The 21,432-nt window shown below is 34.6% G+C and overlaps 1 protein-coding gene across 1 annotated transcript in view; it reads left to right on the top strand.

Annotated features, from left to right (window-relative positions):
- The window catches only part of ADGB (androglobin), a 129,945-nt gene that overhangs the window by 13,277 nt on the left and 95,236 nt on the right, over nucleotides 1-21,432 (top strand). Inside the window, exons 2-7 of the mRNA XM_074899302.1 lie at nucleotides 5,262-5,412; nucleotides 8,296-8,388; nucleotides 10,681-10,752; nucleotides 11,994-12,182; nucleotides 18,468-18,607; nucleotides 19,884-19,970. Of these exons, the coding sequence (XP_074755403.1) occupies nucleotides 5,262-5,412; nucleotides 8,296-8,388; nucleotides 10,681-10,752; nucleotides 11,994-12,182; nucleotides 18,468-18,607; nucleotides 19,884-19,970 (732 nt within the window). The remainder of the gene's footprint in view (nucleotides 1-5,261; nucleotides 5,413-8,295; nucleotides 8,389-10,680; nucleotides 10,753-11,993; nucleotides 12,183-18,467; nucleotides 18,608-19,883; nucleotides 19,971-21,432) is intronic.

Below are 21,432 nucleotides of genomic sequence, written 5' to 3'. Positions count from 1 at the left end.
AATTCATTAAGTCAGTCAAAACTTAGGTTTCAATTTTGCATCTCAGTCCTCAGAGATCCCAATACTGTGTCCTAAATCCATGAAAATTTCTGTATTAATACAAAGCAGATATTAAACTTTGAAGCTTAAGTACATTTAATAGAAATAAACAAACAAAACCTTAATGAAAATAGAAAAAGGATTTAGCTGCAAAAAAAAATCTTTGCAACCTGTGTCATAAGAAATGACAAGGATTGCAGAAAGATTGCATATATCCATATGCAAATAACTAACCAGAAACCCTGAAGAAGTCATCAATGTGGTGGAATCCCTGTGGATTTTTTTCCTAACTTCGAAAGTACAGACATGGAGGCAGAAAAAGCTGAAGCACTTTTATCTGTCAAGGCTCCAACCAGATTGCTGCATGAAGTCCCAGAGTCATTGTGGAAGCAGTACTGGCATGGTTATTGAACTATTAAATAATTTTGTCTGTTTCAAATACCCCCAAACAAAATTACTGTGAGAAGATGTCTCATTTCCATCCTTAGATCTGCTCATCTAAGCAAAAGTGAAACACTAATTATTTTTCCATCCTAATTTTGGGGTTTATTTTGTTTTATTATTAAGGAAAGCAACAGCATAAAAATACTAAGCAAGATTAAAGGTGCATCTAACTTTTGCAAGGAAGAGTTAGAAAAAAGAGCATTAAATCTTTATGCAGAGGAAAGAATGAAATAGAAAGAATGGTATCTTCCTAAATTCTAAAAAACCTGCATAGTGTCACAAAAGTGTTATTGTCTGGTGACCACGAATGACACGAGTACTGGGGAAGGAAGGTGTAGTAGCCATGCTGTTCTGAAACTAAACACCAATACTTCTGTGATTCTCTTGAGAAAACTCCCTTCAATACTTCTGGGTTCCCTCTGTGAGGAGTGGTCATAGAGAATTTACAGGTAGATTTATCTACTTTAAGAAGAAAATTCTTGCTCCCTAGACTCCATTAACCATGTTGACAGCATCTTACTTAGAGTGTGTGAGCAGCTAAAGTCTGTATGTCTACAGACTAAATGACTGTGTTTAACTTGAGAGAGCACATTTCCAGTACTTGCGAGCCTGTTTCCTGTCTCTTAAATCTGAAGTCTGAAAAACTTAGGCCACAATCTGCATTCTTTTTTTCCTGTTGTGTTTGTCTATCCTGCCAATCCCTATTTTCCCTTGTTGGCACTGTATCAATTATACCAGTATTCTTGGAGAAGCTGCTTAGAGGGTCAGAGGTGAATTAGTGCCAACTTCATAGTGTTTCCCTCATTTGGCAGTTTATTCTTCCTTTATCTCCTTTAGGGTTTAGCACAGGATTAAAAAGAATTCTGCCAGTGTTAGTGTTTAAAATACTGTTGCACAATGAAGCCATCCAGCTTGAGCATAAAATACTAGTAATGGTTTGCTTTGTCCTTGTGTCTGTTAGTTCATTTCAAAGAATTCTCAATGAATTATATTATTCAATTCTTGTAATAAAGAAACTTTTTAACAGCTTTACTCAAATACAGTATTTTAATACACTCAGCTGTTCTTTTTCACTTATTCTTTTATATTTTGAGTTCAATTAAATTGCAGTTCTCTATGAATTTTTCAGAAACCTTGTTGAATCATCCTTTTTGCGAAGCAGGAGCATTGGGCTTCCCCAACTTAGTTGAGCCATCTCAGTCTTAGATAGCACTGTTTCTATGTCTTCCACATTGTTAGTGTTGAGGATATTCTGTTATGTCAAAGTGCATTGGAAGGTGATTTTCTGTCTTAGTGTGATAGTAAGCTAGGCAAGTCTTTCCGTATCTTGTTGTTTTTTTAAAATGTGCTTTTTTATTATTCTGTTATTGTCCCAAAGCAGTCAGAAATCTTGTAGCAATTATTGCAGTTATTATTTAATTTTCTTTTGGAATGGCTTCAGAACATCTTTATCTTTATTTTTATCATTATTATCATAATTGAGTGAAGCTTCCATGCTTCTCTATAAATATTTAAAAGAGCAAATGCAGACTTAAGAAGGAGGAAAAAAGATAAAAAAATTAGTAGTAGTCCTTGAATATTTAAAATCACCACATATTCATATTTAATCTGAAGTAAGAAAGAAGTAGAAAAAGTAAGAATTTTAACTTGTCATTTTTTGCTTGTAGGTATATATAAGAAGCTGCCAGGTGTCATATTAAAATCAATGTTGAAAGGGGCAAAGTTTCAAAATATCCCAAGTGTTGAAGCTGTAGGTACAGCTAGGATTCTTTTTCATTGTTCTTCATGCATGCAATTAATGCAGATACAGCAGATACTTTGAAACAACTGGAACTGGTATAGACATTCCTAGTAATCCAGAGAAACTGATAAACACTTCAGGATTTTCAATTGCTTGTTAAGTATTATTGAATATAATAGTATTGAATAATAAGTATTGAATATAGAATAAAGCATCATCTGAGTCTTCAAGAAAATGCCAGAGAAAAAAAAGTTATTAATGAAAGATCAAACATAATAGAGAGAGGCTGGAGGCCATTTACACATAACTGAGATGACAGAGATGGAAAAGCAAAGCAAGGTATCACTCCAGAGAATATATCTTCCTTCCAGATAGAGTGGTAGAAGTTATATTTTTTATTTGCATAGCAGAAGGCACAGATGGTATTGAATTTTCACAGCTGTCTTCCAGTAAGAGTTACTGATAGTGTGGATGAATGTAGTTATTATCTAGACAGTGAGAAATCTTTATTTTTACCCATGTCTTTGTCCTTATTATTGCTAACAACAAAGTATTATGGAATCACAGAAAAATGTTGATTGAAATGTGCCTCTGATAGCCATCTAGTCCATCTCCCTGCTCAGAGCAGGGCCAGCTTAAATCAGGTTGCTTAGGTCCTGATCCATTTGAGTTTAAAGTATCTCGAATTTCCATCGTTCCCCAGATCCTCCTTCTTACCTTTTTTTAAGATGAGTTTGATTGCCTTTTTCCAGTCATCAGGAACTTTGCCCGATTGCCATGGTCTTTTGAATATGACTGACAGGAGCCTTGCAGTGACTCCTGTCAACACCCTCAGTACCTTTGCTTACATCCCAACTAGTCCCATGGAGCTGTGTGTGTTCAACTGGTTTAAGTGCCTCCTAGCTGCCTTCCTCTACTGTAGCTAATGCTTCACTCCCACAGACTGTTAGTAGACTGGGAGGCCTGAGAGCCAAATTTGCCAGCATCATCCAAGACAGAAAAAGGCATTGAGTATCTTGGCCTTTCCTGTGTCCTTTGTCACTAGGTTACCTGCCTCATTAAGCAGTGAACATGCACTTGCCTTACTTAGTCTTTCCTTTGCTGCCAGTGTAATTGTAGAAGCTTTTTTCCTTGCCCTTAATGTCCTTTGATTATTTTGACTCCTGCTGAGCTTTTGCTTTTGTAATTTCATTGCTCTACACTTTAGCAATGTCTCTTTTCCCCCAAGTGACTTGCCCCTGCTTCCACCATCTGAGAGACAGAGCTTAATAGTATTTTCAGGTGCCACTTGCTACCCACCATTTTTCCCTAGCCAGACTACTCATTTATGTAGTCTGTGTTTGTCTTTAGAACATAGTCATAATTAATGTTGCACCTATATAGGAACAATGAATGAATATTGTGTACAACAACTAAAAAAGAGCATATGTGAATTATGACACTTTGACCATTTTATCTGAAATGTCAGATTCTTTGCACAATCTCAGTGATGCTGTAAATCATAATCAGGATTCAGGTTTTTTTTCTGTGGAGTCACCAAAATCTGAAGAGAAAGCTTTAATTCTGAAATTTAAAATGAGAGTATGGTTTTATATGTTCTGACTGACTGATTAGTGTAACAGTATAAATATCCACATGATATGATATGCAGTATATGGCCAGGAGTGAAAAGAAACTGTTCTCAAACATTAAAAAAATGGAAGCTTTCCCTTTCAGATCTCCTGAAGATGTCAGTTTCTAAAGAAATTAAGCTTTAATTTTTAAAATAAATATTTCTTGGTACCAGTTTGTAAAAATAGCTCGCCAGCTGTAGCCCAAAGCACTGTTTACCTTCCTGATCTCCTGGACATATTTGAAGGAATTCTGCTGTTTCACATTAAGAAAAAAAAAAAAAAAAAAAAAAAGAAAAAAGTGTTATATAAGGAAAGGAAAGAGAATGACAATATCTGTAGTTTTTTATAGCTGATGTACATATTGTAATAGAAGTATATATCATGTAAGTATATTGTTAAGGCTCCAGTAGTAAAAAAGTCTCTGTCTAATAGTGTATTTCTGCTGTAGGACACTGCTGAATATCAAAGGAAATTCTGACCTTAGTCCTTTTTTCCAACTAGATGAAGTGATACTTTTTCTGCAATAAGATTTTTTTTAAACCCTTTTGCTCAGTTTTTGGTGCCAGGTTGCTTCTCAGGTCCCTGCAGCTTCTTCCCTTTGTTCTTTTGAGTGAACATCTACAGTTTATTGCCTGTGGATTTGGGAGAATATAATTAAGATGTGACCTGTACACACTTTGTCTGCTTCCAGGTTTGGTAGTTAAGGAGGAAGGAGCTGCTGTATTCTCATTCTAGCTAATTCAGTTTTTCAGCCCTTCATATGCTCTGGAAAAATGATGTGCACCAGTGCTACTTGTGAAAATCGCTGCAGTCTCAGCGAACTTTTTACCAGAGTTGTGAACGCTAATAAGAGGGTAGTGAGAGTGCTGGCAGCATAAGAGGCCCCAAGAATGAAACTAACTGGAGACAGAACTGACTGGTCTAGCAGCTCACAGGTGCCTAGCAGTGGGAGTCCTTTTCCCTGATATGTCTTTTATCCATAGCAAGCTCCTTTTGGTGGTTAGAGAAAATAAGTCATAAAAAAAGAAAAAAGATGAAAGCTGTCAGATGGATGAGTGAGTTGAATTGGGCCGTGAATGCTAGGACCTGACACAGGAGAATCAAGAATGTGGCTTGAAGCAGGGGAAAAGGAAGATGGAGGAAACTGCATTCGGATTCTGCTTTTGTGCTTCAGCTGTCCCATTTACTTCAGCAGGTTTCCTCATATAAATGCATTTGAATATTTTGTTGGTTTATACCTAATAGCACCATCTAGCACTTCTATAGGCTTGCTTATCTTAGTGACAAAAAGTTACTGTAGTTACCAACACTAGATTTTTTATTAGAGTGCATTAAAAAAAGAATATTTTATGAGATAAAAATCTTCCTACTACCCTTGCCTAATATACTGTTCATTTTTATTCATGTCTTTGTTTGTTTCCCAGGGCAACTTTGTCTTCCCACAGAGGTGCTTCCAATGAGAGGTGGAGATTTCCTATTTGGCCAGAATGGAATGAAGCAGATATCAATGCAGAAAAATGGGATGCTGGAAAAGTTGGAAAAGAGAAAGATAAAACTGGGAAAAGTCCCATTTCAGTAAGTTGTTTGACACATATTATTTCTACTTCATTTTTTACCTGTATTTAGTAGAGTATTTGTCACAACGTCAGAAAATTTTGTTACTGATAAATATGCTGATTTTCAATCATATATTTTCAGTAAGTTTTAAATAGTTCTAAAATAATAAACTAAAATAATATTGTGCATTGTTTATGTGTTGCTTCTTAAATGCACTGTTAATATGTGTGGTCTAATGTGTGCACATTAATGATTTAAAAAAAATGCAATCCCAAAATTAAAACTGGGGATGTGGTAACAGCTGAACTGTTGTAGTATGTCAGAACAATCCCTTCTCTGGGCACTTCAGGTTCTGTGGAGTCAAAAGATTAAATGCACCCATCTTTATTATGAGAAAAATGGATGTTGAAGTACTTTCTTTTGCACACCTGAATTTCTGGACATGTGAAACACTGTTTGCAGTTCCAGTGTGCAGAGAATGGTTTGAGGGGATATTGTTCTTTTGCAAAAAGTAAGCACCTACCAGATGCAGAAAAATTCTGTCTTTCCAACTTTGGAGTGACTTTCAAATCTCATGTGGATTTTTACTCCTTCAAACTCGTTATCATTACAGAATGTCTGTGCATTTTATGCAGAGTGGTAGTAAAATTGTTTCTTAAAGAGTTTCTCAAACTTGTATTTTAAATGTCACTTAAAAATGGTATTTAATACAGTGCTTAATCATATTTTATATGCAAATTGTGCATTGTTCCTACATTTGTTCTGTATGTATTCTTATGTATTATGTATATGTTCCATATGTGTTTGTAGATTTAGGGGTTTTTTTCTTATCCCAAGCTTAAATATATTATACCCCAATGAGGCCAAAGTACTCTTCTGAGAGAAGGTATGGGTTCTGTACTGAATACTGCTATTAACTTGACATGTAAATAATTTTCCCTTGTGTCTTTCTTCTGTTCCGTTACCATATTTGGTGTCTTTGGGCTGTACTCTAAACATTTATCTATCACTAATCTGGTAGGTCTACCAGCATTATTATAATAGATAGAATTTAAGAATAATTGTAACTGAAAATCTTTCTTCTTTTTTAGCATAAGAGACATTCTTAGGTGTTTACTGGACCATTCTGTTCTTCAGCCACAAGCTATATGAAACATTGCTCTTTTTACATGTTTAAAGGAGTTGTTAAATATAAATATCAGTCACAGCAGATGAATTTACAGATCTGAAGAATTTTTTAATGTGGCCTCTTTTGATCCAAGCAGCTAGCCAGAATTCAACATCATATAGGGTGTTTCAGTTAGAAACAGAATTAGTGATGGCATCCAGTACCTTTGGGTACACTCGGAACACGAATATAAACAATCCTATTTCTTCTGTGGGGAAAAGGCATTAGTCAGAAGTGATCTCTTTCCTCGTAACACTAAAGCTCTTTTACCAAGTACCCCTACACAATAGCCTCTCTTAGGGCAGCACAGTGTGCTGCTGAAATTGTGCATTTGACCTTGTCTCTCTTGTGCCTGTTTCTTGCCTGTTCTTTCTGTAGAACCTGTAGTTGAGGCTCCTGTCCTTAGAGCATGAACTCTTAAGACCTAGCAGTTATCTCTTTATAGCCACCTTAAATAAAAGATAAGTTAAACCTCATTTTGTCAGCCAACCTACAGTATCCTAATTCAAAGTATTTTTGTACTAGAAAGCTAAATCTCTCAATTTTTGGGGGGGTGTTTCTTTGCTTAGTGTTATGTCATTCTCACCTGTCTCCTGTTTTCTGGTTTATGTAGTGTTTAAGTGTATAACCTTCCTGTTAGACCGTGTACTCAGGGTTGGATGTCTCTGAAAGCAGAATATAAACCGCTGTGTTAATACAGTTCTGTATGGTCCATGCTACAAGGCCTTCTTTAAGCTTTCAGAAGAATAAATATTCCTAAAAGGTTCTTTTTTTCCCTCCAAATAATCTTTTGTTCTCCAGGTATTTGAAATAGTTTGCTGCAGAGAGTGTACACAGCGAAACAAATTTAAAAAAAATGCAAAGAAAATACTATTTTAGAGTCTTTGGTTGGTGGTTTTTATGCTTTCGTATTTTCTTTTGCCTTCCTTTAATCAGTACATACTCAAAGTATCATAGTTTTTCCTTCCCAGATAACTTTCTCTTGTTTGGTGTGTAGAAGATAAATACAGTACATCGTGGACTGTTAAGCACACAGAAATGTATAATATGCCTAAAAGCTATTTAAAATTCCAGACACAAATAAAAGGCATTATATGTGAACCAATTAGTTTCTTGGTCAGCACGAGCATTACCAGAGGCATCTGCTCACCTACATTGTGCTATTAAGCAAACAGATACCATGTATCCTGATGCCTTCTTTTAGCATAGAGGATAAGTACGAAAATTTTGTGAGATTCTCTCTTTAATGGGCTAATTCATGGTGCTGTGTAATTATATCTCTCTGTGGTTTCTATAGCAGTTTTAAATGTGTGAAACCTGCTTTGTTTGCATCTAAATAACGCTTTAGATATTTATGTTCCGTCTTCAATTTAAAAAGTTTTAGAAATAGGTGAGTTAGAACAGGCAGAAGAGTACCTGACTTAAAAGCTTAAACAGTTTGTGAGGAGGTTTTTCTGAAGGTTGGAAAAGAAAGAAAACATTTCACATAGAGCTATTTAGACAGCACAGACCACACAGACTTCTCAACAATATAAGCAGCTTTTGTGCTGAATCTTCATTTTGGGCTTTACACTCCTTGAGTTCTGTTATAGATACTATTAGTTCCTTCTTATGGTATTTGTCCCCTTAAGTGAATTATCATGGGAACAATATATTTTTTCTAAATCTTGTGGAAGATACAATACTGTAATTAATCATAAATGTTCCATTTTGTTCATGCGTATTTTATGTAGCATGTCTTTGAGGATCCTGAAGGGAAAATAAAGTTGCCAGCATCCTTACAAGTGCATTCATGGAAACGTCCACATGAGTTCTTAGCAAATAAGGTAAGAAACAAACAAGGTCATAGTGAAAAAATGCTACTCACCTGTCTATGTCACAAGTGGAGGAAAATTAGTAGAGGAAATCAATTCAGCAGGTAAAACCCACTTGACCATGCATAGTCATCCTGTCTGGGAGACTGTTGTGTACTCAATTGTCAGTGGTCCATGTCACAGCTAACCTGTGCTACAGACATAGCCCTGAGGCCTGCATGGTGCAGGGTGTAATCCCTGGTTGCTGGATAAACTCAAGCACCTCATTGTAAGGGAGGAGCCTGCAGGCAGCTCCCTCTTGTTACCAGCAATTAGGCCACCAGCGTCTCCTTGCCTTTATCTAACTGCAGCAGCAAGTTCTTATGTGAACATCCTTTTTGTTTTACAATAGAAATTATGAACAGAGTTGTTTTCCTGTAAGAAAATCCTGTAATAGCTCAAATCCTATCATAGCTCAATAATACCAAAATGAGATAACCCTTTCTACGGTTGGGATCTGCAGAGAATGCTGCACATGGATCAGATACCTCTTTGATGCTTCACAGCTTGGATTTCCCAGTGTCTAAAAGGACATCGGGTTGTCTGTACTAATCCCTTTCTTTATAGTTAGCTCTAATATCATTTTAAATGATACTCTACCGAGTCTGAGTGACTTTCTTACCGGAATCACTATGGACCAGCACATCCTGGTGCAAAACATCATGGTAGTGTATCCTAAGAGCAGTCTGTTTTTAGACTCCACATTCATTTAGAAGACACCTGGACAGAGAGATGCCTTTCTGTTTGTGTTTTTGTTTTCTCACTTAAAAATCAGTGTTATGGAAAGCAAGTTCAGTTTGTTCCAACTAAGGCTTCCCTTGAGCGCAGGTATCTGAAGTAAATAATCCTGAAGCCATGAATTAGCTTTACCAGAAAAATAGTATTTTTTATCACTTCAACTATTGTATTTCTCCAGTCTGTAAACAGAACATGTCCACATCTTTGACAGTACTTGCCTGGAAGGTAACCATAACATTTTAAAATCATGCAAAGCTCTTATTCAGTTTATTTTTATAATTAATTACAAAGAAAATAAACAGCCTGCCATTTCAAAGATTAGTGTTCTCTAATGCTGTTGCTAATCTAAGTTTTAAAGCATTTATGCTTCAGATGAAATGCTGAAGTTTTAAGACACTTTGACTACCCTTCCAAATTTTTCAGGCTTGTCAGTTTTCTTTTTGTCAGCTTGTCAGTTCCATTTTTTATTAACTAGACACTAAACAGGTCCAAGTTTAAATTTTAATGGAGGAAGGAGAGGGGGAGGTCAGGGGAGTAATTGACAAGACCAAAAGATTGGATGAGAAACACTGCCAAAATGCATAACTGAGTAGAGGTTTCTGAAAGATGAAGGCAAGAGAGCTGCCAGCCCAGAAAGCCATGGAAACATGTATCTGTATTAAAAATAGCTTTTAAAATCTATCTTTAGAGCACTGTGAAGAAAACATTTGTTTTCTTTAAGATCTGATTAAAACTTTGATGCTTGTTTTTGTCCAGTGTATTTTGAATCAAGAAGCTATGATTACTAGAAATTTTATAAGTTGTTAAAAATTAATGTAAATGCCAAGTGATGAAAGGCTATTAGGATGATATACGTTGCTACCTAATCTATTAGTAACTATAAAAGAAAGCAGAAACAAACCTATTTAGTGTAGTAGGTAAAAAATCAAGCAATGAACACCAATACGTGGTGAGAGGCACAGATATATTTAGTTCAGTAAACTACAATGCTAGTATGTTATTTCTAAACTGCTTACAAAAAGAAAATGGACTGTATAAACAAGTAACAGTCATCAAAACTATGTAATATAGTCAAAGGTTTGCTAAAGTCAGCGTTCATGATGACAGGACCACTGTTTAACTGACCATGAGGAAACGAAGCCCTTTGAATGTTGGTGGGGGACCAAGGAAATCTCAAAGTATGAGACAGTGTTATTTTCATTATTTAAATGCAGAACTGCAAACATTATGAATAAATTGGGGGAATCTCAATTTAGTTATGTAATTATTTCATTTGACACTATCTAAATCTTCTGTTAAAAATAATCTTTTTAAAATTCTGAACATCTACATTTTAAGACATTTTTATTAAGAAATACAAAAGCAGCTACAAGGTTTGCAAACTGATTGCCTTTAGTTTGCAAATGTCTTAACAAATGTTTACCAGATGTCTAACATTTATATGTCATTATGATTAAACATTAAGTGTTCATTTAAATTTTTTCCAGATAATTTAGCTATGGACTTTATTAATTTACTTTCTTCTAGATTCCTGTGGTTGTCAAAAATGAAACTTCATTTGACTTTGTTTCAGCAAATGAGCATATATTTTGTAGTGAGGTAGGTAGAAGTACATTAATGTCTCTCTTTAAAAATATTTTATTTCATTATTTTAAATTTTTTTTATTTCATTCCAGATTTCTACCATGAAGAAGTAAGTTGTGACAGATTTTTTAAGTGCAGAAAGAATGATGGGAATAAAATGGCAAGAAATAATCTAGATTTCTGTAATTAGCATTTACCTTTTTAAGAATTCAAAAAATTAAATCGATGGTGAGAGGTTTTCCCAATTTTTTTTTTTAAATATACAGTCTATGAATGATGAAGTTTATTACTAGATAATATTCTCTAAAGATAAGAACAAATAATAACTATATTAGAAAAGAATTTGTATTTTTCATCCAAGCTTTCCTGAGGTCATGTTCTTAGTCTGCCTGCATGTATGTGCAAATGTCTGTCACTCAACCAGCCTTTTCCTTTTCTCCGGAGCTGAATAAATGTTTGCCAGATTTCTACACGTCAGGGGTAAATATAAAACAGGTACAACCAAGGAATCCGAGTGTCTCACTGAATATAATATTACTTCGTAATTTCTATTTCATTCAGTGCTTCAATGCAAATTCAAAATTCAGCACCAGAGAAACTGTATGGGAGGAAGCCACCAGAAAACAGATTATGTAAATTTTGCTGTCCACACAACCAAATAATTGTAGGGCGTTTCTTGTAGTAAAAGCTTATTCTCATTCTTGTTTATTTAAATCACTGTAACAGCCTGATAATGCTTGTGAAAGTATAGCACACTGCAGAAATCTGTGTTAGAAAAACACATGCACTAAGGAATGATTATTTAAAGTTTCTATTTTAAATTTTTAAAATTATTAAATACTTTTAATAATTTAGGATTTTTTGCTGAGAACAGATAACAACTATTAAAGCCATTACTGATTTTTGGCCAGCTATATCTAATAATAAGCACTTAAACAAGTGACAGTTCACAAGTCCTGTAATACAGTTTATTTTGAAACTGTATGTCTTCTTTTTTCTTTGGCAAATGATGAACAGCATAATTTATATTGTGTCTTTACTTAGTTTCATTAAGTTTTGTGTTATTGTAGATAGCTATTATATGATGATTTTAAGAAGAGTTGGACCAGTGAAATTAATTTTTGCATGAAACCATAGCTATACTTTTAGGTCACTTCTTCATTTAAAACAGGTTCTTTTATATTCTTTATTCGTTATAACTTTTTTTTTCCAGAAGATGTAAACAGAATTTTTTTTTTCTTTTTTTCTGTTTTCAGTTGATGAGATGGATTATAAGTGAAATTTATGCAGTCTGGAGGATATATAATGAAAAGGCCTTAACTAATGGAACGTCCACACTTTTTTGGAAACCATGGGAACACATTTATGCTTTATGTAAAGCTACCAGGGGACACATGCCGCTGTACAATAGCTATGGAAAATATGTAGTGAAACTTTATTGGATGGTGAGCACTTCCCTCCAACAATATATAAATATTATGCAGCCAGCATGGCAGATTTTAACTATTAGGGTATTTTTATTGTTATTATTGAAAATATATGGATTTGTAGGAGTAGAGGTATTGAGAAATTGTTGATGCATGTTAATAAAAATGCCCTTTACAGTTCATATGATTTTTGTACAACTTAGAAATTGATAAAACAGTTATTGCTTGAAAAGACAATATTATTATTTTTTCATAGAATATGTAGAGTTTTGCTGATTGTTATAAGGATTTTTTTCCTCTGGGCACTGCAACAAGATACTACATTTGAGTTCTTTTAATATTACACTGTAGAAAGAGGATCCAATAATGTCAGTTGCTGATGTTGCATGTGTTCAAACTGTCTATTGAAATAACTTTTCTAATACTTGTGACATGCTTTTTTTGTGTGTTAAACAGCAGTTTTCAATGTCATTCCTTAGCCCAAAGCACAATTTCAATATATTTGACAGAAAAGAATTGGTTCATTCTGTGTCACATAGTCAGTGGTTAAAATAACAGTGATTTTAAAAGTGATTAATATTCAACATTTGTAGTTTCTTTGAGCTGCATGTGATGATATACATCCTATTTTTACAGGGTTTGATTTCTAAATCACATGTCTTCTTATAGCCCAAAGTAAACTGTTTTTAATTTAGTGCATATACAGAAATTTCGTTTCTTTCTTATACCTTTTTGTTTTATGAAGATACTTCTTGATATTTTGGGGGTTTTGTCTAAAAATGTTATGACAATACTAAGCATCATATGTGTGTGCTCCTAAATGTAAATTCCTTTTACCATTTGAATTCTCAGTGTTGGTTAGCTTTTACTGAATAAGAAGGTATGTTTCAGTTCGTTTTTACTGGAGAGAAAATATGAAGACTTTGAGGTTTGCACTGCTCTATAAAGTATATGATTTAAAGTCTCACTCAGTAACTTTTAACTCATTTTTGTTTTAGTCTTAATTTTATCTGCTGATTTGTGTGTGTGTGTGTGTATTAATTGTTTTGAAATAATGCTCAAATTATTTCTATTCCTGGATAGTGAGTGATAGGATATGCAGGTTTGATGCAAGTGTTTAGCAGAGTCTGACAAGTGGCCCAGACCTCTGGTGTATTAGGATTAAGGATGTTTTTTGTTGTTTAAGTAACTCATTTGGTGGACTTTATAGAGCTATTTGTATCCAATTGTATTTGAAGGTGATTAAAGACTTCCAGTGTGAGCACTGTTTACTGAAGACGTACTGGTAAAGCCAAAACAACCCATGGATTTTCTAAAAATAACAGACAGTAACTTCTTAATGCATCTTACAATCAACAGGGAACACTTAGTTTAATATTGAACCTCATACTAATAAAGTAATATCACCAACCTGAAAGTTAGATGTTGTCTTTGTTGTTAGGGTTATTCTGGTTACATTTGTTTTTTGCAAACAGAATTTTGCAAACAAAACATTAAGACATATAACTGGCCCTATTAAACTTCCAGTTCCCCAAACTTGAAAATATTTTTGACACAGTCATTTGGAAACATAAAGTTGAAAGTGTTAATGAAAACTCAAAGGCATCTCATTGAACTTCTAAAAAGATATAATTCATGGAATCATAGAAAGCTATACTTTAAAAAGGAAACAAAACCTAAGAAAGAATATGTAAAAGCATTTTAAAAAAAAAAAAAAGCTAAAATCAATGCTCATGAATACAAGTGAACAGCTAAGACAATGCAGACAGCTGATTAAGCAGGCCAAAGGTAGTAATGAAATTTAAGTTGCTAATAGTATTGATATACAATATTTAAAAACAGTCTAGCACAGGTTACAGGTAATAAATACATAGACAGCAAGGTTAAGGAAAAAATCCACCAACAAGCAGTTATTCCATGAATATTTGTTATGTGCATTGGAAGGCTGAGATATATCTGCTTCTTGGCACACTGTGTATTGAACAAACATAACCATCTCTAACAAAGCAGGTTTAGAGGCTCCAGCTGCTCAAATTAAACATTGTCATATCAGTAGATTGAAATAAACTGTGGGTATATTCAGATTGCCTGCTTGATAAAACTTCTTTAGTTTTCACCACACCAACTGTCTCCAGCAGTAGAATTTAAGTAGATTAATTTAGGTGGTGAAGTGGTCCGTTATTGTTAACCTGGATAGGTGTGAGGTTTTTTCCAAGGATGATTAAGTTGTCTCACATACTGAGGAGCTATCAGAATTAGTCAAAGAAACATTCAGTGTTTCTGAGAGGTTTCCTGGAGGTTAAGCAGCTGATTTAGGGCTTTGTAAGCCTAAAGCTACTTTAGGTACTTCTATGCAGATACCAAATACTAGATTATTCTGTGAGAGTGCAGGAAAAGTTATAGACAGCTCATATCTTTCATCAGATGGCTGCCACCTCTCCTTCTGCATAAAATGTGACGGTTAGAGCACTTACCAAGGAGTGGAAGAATTGGATATTCTTCCCTTCTCAGTTGTTAAGGTCTAAACCTCTGAGATTCTACAAGGAAAGTTCCATGAGTACAGCTGTGATTGCTCTGCAAAAATGTACATCATGGGACCAAAAACCAAAGGGTCACACCTGGATTCTTTTCCAAAGTTTCAGCATCATTTAGACTTTAGACTGTCATGTGTTTAACTTGGGTCTCTTCCAACTTGATAGAGGTTACAAAGATATAGCATATAGTTAGTTACAAATGGAAAAGAAGATAATCCCAGTGGAGGAATTCTTAGTGAAATAAAAAAGGTCCAATACTTAGAGTTTTACTTTAGATAAATTCAATCCAAAATACGGCATAATTAATTAGAAAAGGCAATTAAATATTAAAATAATTTTTGAGGGAAATAGTATATTCAGCATTACTTCATATCCTTAAAATGTGATGAAGTAATTTTAAAAAAAAAAAGCTAGTTTTGCTTTCGGGGAGAATATGTTATTAACATATAAGTGTGGAAGAAGCTTCATACAGTAAAGAGGAACCACCAAAGACTGATGGAAATGCAAGAGAAGAGAAAAATCAGGAAAGAACAGCCTGGAGGGGCTTTTTTGGTTTTAACCCATGGTAAAAAATTTAAAAAGAGGTCTCTTTAAAATATTTTCTCAGCCAAAAGGATGCAGTCAAAAAAAGGAGCAACAATAAGTATAAGAATGAAACTTAAATTTGGGGAGAAAGGTTTTATGAGGGCTGTGTTTGTGAAAAGCACTGATGTGATTAATGGAAGGATTTGGAAGATGGGATATAAGAGTGCAGGTCAGAATACTCAAGGGCAACACTCTTAAATATATAACAGTAGGAGATGGAAAAATAAACCAGAGGAGAGGAAGAGAATATATATGTAATTTGGTGAAGAGTGCAGAGATTTTGTTTTCCTAATGGTCTTCATGGCAAGTCTCCATTTTACCATTAGTTGAGATAATTAGTGTTGCTCTACAGAAGGAGAGGGAACAAACTTCCCATCTCACATGTTTTTAGAACTTCAAAGTAAAGGAACTTGCATTACATCTGCAGCAGATGATGCTCCTGGATAGGGACAGCAGCAGGTCAGTGCCTCAGATGGATCAGCTGGCCAAATTTTTGCTTTGGATGTGTGGAGAGAGCCTTGCAGTTGCATGCAGCACATCACTCAGCACAGAGTTCTTTCAGAACTGTAGTTACAAATACAAAATAATTATTCAAATACTTCCATGACCCTTGGAAAATTGCTCATATTTTTTTCTGTGCTATTGCTCTAGTGGTTAGAGTACAAAAACTTCCTGTGAATAAAAGGAGGGATTTCTTTTACTTCTCCATCATCCTGTTAAATTGTTTATAAATCTGTCCATTTTTTGGAATGAGCATAAATGTAAACAAGGCCAGGGAGAGATATGGAATGGCTGCACTTATGCACATTGCAGTTTGATATGTCTCTTGAAATGGAATAAAAACCTAAGTATATTAATTTTATTTTTAAATGTAGATGTAAATGTAAATTTATTGTACATGTATTAAGAAAAACAGTTCTAATAGATTATAGATCAAATCTTTTAAAAGGAAGTTTCATGCACTTTGCTATTGATACATGTCAGCTAGCCAGAACTGAGGAAGAAATAGGAAAGCAGTTAAAACTGGAAGAACTTCTTAACTTTCCTGTAAGGGGGAGCACTTAGCTTATTTACATGCCTGCGATTTCCTCATCCCTCTACTACTGTCTCCACATAAGGAATAGCTTATATTCATGTAGGCAATAAGAGTTGCATGAGTTTGAGAAGGCAGAAATGATGTTGCCCAGGTTCCTCAGCAGAGGACATTATTCTGTGTGTGAATTTAATGCTGCAGAGATTATGTATTTGTGTGATAGAAGACTTCATTTTAAAGCATCTATGAGTTACCAGGGTGGTTTAGTTTCTTTGTCACTTTTGTTTTGGTTTTATTTTGTTTTGGGCCTTTCCATTTATTTAATTTCCCCTGGTTATACAGCTGTATTTCACAGAAAGAAAAGCTGGGAAATAAAAGAGGGTCAAATGGTGGAAGATTAAAGAAAATGAGCAAAGACAAATATCAGTAGAGATAGAGGAGAAACAGACTTCACAGGAGAAAGTGGAAAATTAAATGAAAAGGGAGAGAACGCACAGTGGAAGAATAATGAACTGATGGTCTCAGTAAAATGCTGTATTGAGTCCTGAGGGGATTGTCATCCACCAGATCAAACCTGCGGATAAAAGTTTTTCACATAATTGGCACAATATTCTTTCAATTCTACCCCACATCCTACTTTCACTTTTCATTCCTGAGGTTTATTGACTTTTTTTCTTTATTTCCGCTTTTTCTCACCTATAGATTTATTTTTCTATCCATAAACCTTCTGCCCCAAATACTTTTCTTTCTTTCTCTTGGTGTCTTATCTCCTTAAACTAGCATAATTTTTTTTAGAATTAATAATGAAATACTAAAAAAAAGTTATCATTGATGCAAAATAATTGCAATATGGATTCTATTATTTATAAAGTATAAAATGTGAGCAGTTGGCAGGAAGGAGAAAAATATTTTTAATGGTGTTACATATGCCAAAAATTCTATTGCCTTTTAAGAATTACATGCATGGAATTACTACTGTGAATTTTAAAATGTCCTGAGCCTATAGAAAACCAAATACCTCTTCAATCTCTTCCTTTACTTTCCAACTTGTACTGCTTTCTCTATTGACCTTCAGCAATTATCGAAAGAGGAGATGAATATGCAATCATTTCGCTTACTAGGTCATTTTCAAACCTGGGAAATCTTAAAAATTTAGTTTTGGCTATCAGGAAAATGGTTTTATCCTAAAAAATATTAACCTCTTTTATGCTTTTTGAGTATCTTTGCTATATGGCCTAAATTTGTGTTCTTCTGAAACCTGTAGAACTCTATATATAGAGTTAATCAACAGGCATTTCGGCTTGAAGCCACAGTTCAGTTACAAGCAGAGAGCAGTAATTTTTCCCTCTATAATAACGTATGGTGAACATTTTAGTGTGTTGGTTATTCTTTGTCATTTTGGGGGTGAGTTAACACAAGTACTTGCTGTTGCCCCACTATTTTCTTAGCCTCTCTATTACGTCTTGATCACTAGGACAGAGACTCTTTTTGAGGAATGGTAGGCAAAATTATTTTGTAGGATACTAATTTACTGATGAAATATCTGGTATTTGAGACATCATTATCTGGTCTTACCTGTTTGTTTCTTATCCTGGAAATATGGATATGTGTTACATTCCATCATTTTGTGTTTTTTCCTGTAGTGTTTTAGAAGATACAACCTTAATGTTTTCCAGGTCACTAACCACTGCAGCCAATATCCCTGGGTAGTTCTTGGGAAGCAAGGGGCACTGTTCATATCACAAGTATTTTCCAGACTAAGACCTTAAAGAGGAATTTGCACAAATGTTATTTTAGTTAAGCCTTTTTTTAATCATTACTGTTTCTCAGGCATCTGCAGCGGCAGCTGAAGAAATAGCAATGAATGCATGCACATGATGGACTACACGGAAGAAAGAAAATGTATTTGGAAATAGCTGCAATTAGATTAATCTCTGAAATAAATAAGTCAGAGCAGTAATAAAATGCTATGAATACTGTTTCCATGCTTCTCAGATATTATATGAGAATTTCTTTTAAAGCCATCTGTAATATAAACGAAATTACAGTAGTCTTGGGAAGGCATTAAAAGTTCTCTTACATACCTGTTCTGTTTCCAGGCCACAGACTCAGTGTTTTCTTTCTTCTTTCCTCCCTCTCCCTCTATCATAGGGGTGTTGGAGAAAGATCGTTGTGGATGACACTATGCCTTTCAGTGAAGAGGATAAGTTGTTACTACCAGCTACAACCTGTCAAACTGAACTGTGGCCAATGTTGCTGTCCAAAGCTATCATTAAGCTTGCAAATACTAGGTATCTTTAGTCTTCTCACTTTTGGTGTTTTTGTGAAGTCACATGGAATTTGCAAAGCGTTCTTGTAGTATACATGAGAAATATATTTTGCTAAAAATTTTGTAGTGACAAATACACACTCTTCTGAAAGCTGACACTGTAAATCAGTAAAGCAAAATCCCCTGTAGCTACAGAAGGTGCAATGTTTACTTTTTAGATGTGTTTGTAAATTTATGCACAGAAAACTTTGCAAAGAACCTCAAGTACTCTGTGTATTTTATTTCTTTTTCATTATGCCTAAAAAGCTTCACATGTGGTTTTCTGCCAAACAGAAATGTCCAAGAAGTTTTAAGGAAGTTTTAATTGTCAGCCCTAACCAGTATTGACTTAACTGATATTGAAAATAGAGCTACTTTTGATATTTTTGCTACAGTTCTGCTGTTGTGGGCTGTATGGTGATCCGCTTCCCTAAAACTGACCTGGGAAGTAGAAAGTGGCACATGGCGCAGTGCCTGACAATTACAGCTACAGGTTCCTAAGAGATGGGAAATGAACACCAAGAGTTTAAATGACTAAGCTTCAGAAAATAATTCCAAACACTGATCTGGGTAGTCAAGCTTTCCTGTTCTGGTCATATCAAGTTATGTTTGTCAGACGAGTGATCTAAAATACTTCTACACAGGCTAGGGAGTTGCCTAGAGCTGCCTGTTAGGGAACTCTGTTTGCAGGAACGTGTTTGAAATAACTGCATTATTTATAGAGCACAGTGACAAAGTGCTGGCATCTGTAACCTTTGTCCTCTCAGGATCTACAGACAGAAACCTCTCCAGAGAGTAGGAAACCTTATCAATTTGAAAGAGTGGAGTGTGGTACACTGGAAATACAGCCAACTTGTGCATAATAACCTGGGAGTTAGAGCAGCTGCTCAGGAAATTTAGATTCATATCCCTCTTCTAGCATAAGGGATTTCAAACCCGCATCTCCAACCCTGCAAAAGAGGCTTTACTGTGTGCAAGTATACATAGTATGCTTGCTAACAGTTTTGAAACTGTAACGTTGTACTGGAGGGAACGCTAAAATAATGGGCCTGATGCAAAGTCATAAAAGCAAATTTGGCTTTGTAGTCTAGTAGCAGCAGTGGTTTGGAAAACTCCTAAACTGAAAGTAAAGACTTGTTTTTCAGCAAGCTGTTCTGTTTGTGTATGGTCTTTCTCCAACAGAAAGCAATGTAGACTACAGAGTTTACTGTGAGTTGGTTATATTAAAATTCTGTATAATGTCTGCTTTTGTCTTCCAGTATCCATGAAACTGGAAAAAGAGAGCTGGAGGAATTTACAGTTCTACATACACTGACTGGATGGATACCAGAAGTTATTCCTCTCCAGTAAGTTCTTCTATTAAACAATTTCCATATTAGCTGTTTAGTATTTAATCCTATAAGGCATTATGGAAAATAAAGCTGAGCCCTAGAAGTCCTTCAGCGCCAATTTTGGGAAGTGTACAGTTTTTAATTTTGGCACTTGAAAAAAGTGCATTCAAGGAATGCAGTTTTACTGTGTTTTTCTTTATAGGTCATAGAGTTGCTCGTAAAGCTATTTATCATGTTAAGCTGATGCCTGTTCTTTATAAACTTACTTTTTAAACTAATATTAAACACTGTGGTGAAAACAAGGTTAGAGAAATCTGTGTTTCATCTAGTATACAGATAGAAAATGTCTGCCAGTATAATGATAACTTTATATCTGAATGTACTATAGAAAGTATACATCATTAATTTGGAAGTAATCAACTTCAGCTAGTATGGTGTTTTCACCTTTTAAATTGGAACAGTTGATATACTTTTCTTTCCAACCAAAGATAGTATTTCCAACCTATAATAACATTTTTCTTGTTTCCTGTGTGGTTTAAGTCCATTTTGTCGTTTTAAAGAACTGACATTCTAATTTTCCAGCTTGATCTTCTTTTTATTGAATGAATGACTGGGATACAAGTGCTAAATATTTAGACAGTTTTTTAAAATTATACTTTTTTTGCCTTTTGATGTATGCATTCTGATGAATACATAGATAAAAATATTTTTGGTTTATATATAATTTATCTAGGTATAATTGTTTCTCTACAACAATAATTCAGTATTAAATAAGTTCAGTCAAAGGCTATTTTAGCCTTTATTTCAGCAATTTTTAAGTCCCAGCTATGCTTGCAAAATTGCTGTCTTACAGTAGTGTGTATGTGGCCTATGGAATTAGAAATCTAAGTAACCTGAATTCTGTTTCTTTATGTGGTTAGTTTTACAACAGCAGCAGCAAAAAACAGTATTCACAACTCTGTCACTTACTGAAAATACATTATATTTTGGAATAAGAAAATGTGAATACCATAGAGTCTTTGCAATAGTAGCGTAAAATGGCTTTAGTTCATTGTACAATCAATTTTTTTTTAAAAAAAAAAAAAAAAAGTTTTCATGCAGTTAGCTTGCGGGAAGATTATTCATGGCCCTGAACAATTCATTCAGGTTTAGATTATTTCTGGAATCACTGAGTTTCTCTGGAGAACCAGTATGGCTACAACTGGCATGTTGTATCAAAAAGCTGCTGTAGCTGGTGGAATCAGTGGAAGAGGCATGTAACTACCCATGCTGAAACAGTTAGGAAAACCTAGTTTGGAAGTACCTTTGAGAAGGTTTTTAATGTACAGAGCCAGAATCAAGTTGTTATATGGTGTAGTTGCAAAATGGTCTACAAATTTCCCTGGTGCAACTTTTATCTCCTGAAAAGCTTTAGAAAGGAAGCTTTATTTAAGTGCTTGTCTAACCACCATCTCTTTCTTTATGGGTCTGTCCATAA

The sequence above is a fragment of the Athene noctua genome, chromosome 1 (assembly GCF_965140245.1).
Source record: "Athene noctua chromosome 1, bAthNoc1.hap1.1, whole genome shotgun sequence".
NCBI classification, from domain to species: Eukaryota; Metazoa; Chordata; class Aves; order Strigiformes; family Strigidae; genus Athene; species Athene noctua.
The sequence above is the reverse complement of the archived record's forward strand: the minus strand, read 5'-3'. Positions and strand labels throughout refer to the sequence as shown.